At 47.7% G+C, this 1,602-nt stretch overlaps 1 protein-coding gene across 1 annotated transcript in view; it reads left to right on the forward strand.

Annotated features, from left to right (window-relative positions):
- The window catches only part of LOC106805880, a gene marked incomplete in the record, with an annotated part of 8,571 nt that overhangs the window by 4,783 nt on the left and 2,186 nt on the right, over positions 1-1,602 (forward strand). The window contains 1 exon segment of the mRNA XM_014807650.1: positions 1,101-1,397. Within this exon segment, the coding sequence (XP_014663136.1) occupies positions 1,101-1,397 (297 nt within the window).

The raw sequence follows: 1,602 nt of genomic DNA on the forward strand, positions 1-1,602 counted from the left end.
CCACACACGCTCACTTCAACCCACACATATACCCTCTCACCACGCACGCTCACACACTCCCTTATATCCCCCCCTCCCCCACCCACACACACACACACACACCCCACCGCCACACACACACACACGTATCTATCTATACATATAGACACAAAGACCCATTTTTTCCACTTTCGCTCTCGGTCTTTATTGTGACTGCTCATGCACGGCTCGTCGCTTCCTGCTTCCATTGCTTAATGGACCTGTTTGCGTGCAGGACGTTCACTTTTACTAGTTCCTAGTCCATTTAGTTAGACTGGAACAGCGCCGCAACTGGCGAGCCGGAATTCATGCGCGCGCTCCCAAGCGTCGCGAGAAAGAGCGGATGCGCGGTTCCCGTCTCGTCGCGCAAACAAACACTGCTAGAAGTTGAACAACCCCCGGGACATAAAGCCAATCAGTTATCGTCGCGAGCCTCGCAACTACCGGTTCTCGTTTCGTGTGGCTGTGTTGTGGAGCTGAGGGAATTTTGTTCTCGATCTCCCCCCGCTCCCTCACCCTCACCTCTCACCCCTTCTCCGTCGCTCGCTGCCGCTCTTTCACTCCCTGGCTCTCAACATTCGCTTGTCGCAACGAGCAAAAGCACACGATCTCTGCACATACACCAAATCAAGAGCTAATAATACCTATATTAATTATTAGCTCTTGACCAAATGGTTCTACTATATAGACGTTATCGTCGAATTCGTTATTCATTTGGGATTCTCTCGGGCAAGGTTTACGTGAATAAAATAAAATATACTTACGGCTTTTCCGCATCACCGCTTAATACATGTGTCTACCGAGGGGATAGCTGAATAACGTTAACATATTATAATTGTCCAAATATTTGAAGGAATGGTTCATAATGTTTATGGACAGATATATGATGCTGTACGATATCTTGACGCGTGAATATATTATTTCTAACAGTGTAGATTGTTTCCATGTTAAATATGTTAACGGCGCGCGCACACATACACACACGCGCGCATGCAGGGGCACACGGACATGCATACTCGCGCGCACGCTCATACGCCCGCACGCAGTATAGTGTTATATTGACGCATTTATTATTTTTATAGATCATCGAAACCTTTTCTCTTATCAACCACACGTGATGTTGTCGAATGGAGCGACGCCCATGACGAATACGTCATCGGTGCCAAGTTCTCTACACAGCTCGGCGTTCATGACGGCATCATTGTCATCGTCACTGCCGTCGGCGTCACCTTATCCATCAGCAATTTCGTCGCCGCCGGGCGTCCATGGAAACCACATTAATCACCAGCACATCCTACAGAGAGCGGAAAAGAGAGGTGCATGCAAATCGAGGTCGGATATTGGCGAAGGAGGACGTCGTAGGAAGAAAACAAAAGACGGTATGTCGAATCGTCAGTATCCCCCCATATCTTTTCTCGCTATCTCTATTTCCCGTCTTTCTTCCCTTTAGTCGCCCCTCTGTAAAATGTCATTTAATAGAGATCTGATGATTCACTGTCTTTCTTTTCTCTTAAGAGTGCTCTGTTTCTCTTCCTTCTCTCTCTCTCTCTCTCTCTCTCTCTCTCTCTCTCTCTCTCTCTCTCT

The sequence above is a fragment of the Priapulus caudatus genome, unplaced genomic scaffold (genome assembly GCF_000485595.1).
Source record: "Priapulus caudatus unplaced genomic scaffold, Priapulus_caudatus-5.0.1 Scaffold131, whole genome shotgun sequence".
Taxonomy (NCBI): Eukaryota; Metazoa; Priapulida; class Priapulimorpha; order Priapulimorphida; family Priapulidae; genus Priapulus; species Priapulus caudatus.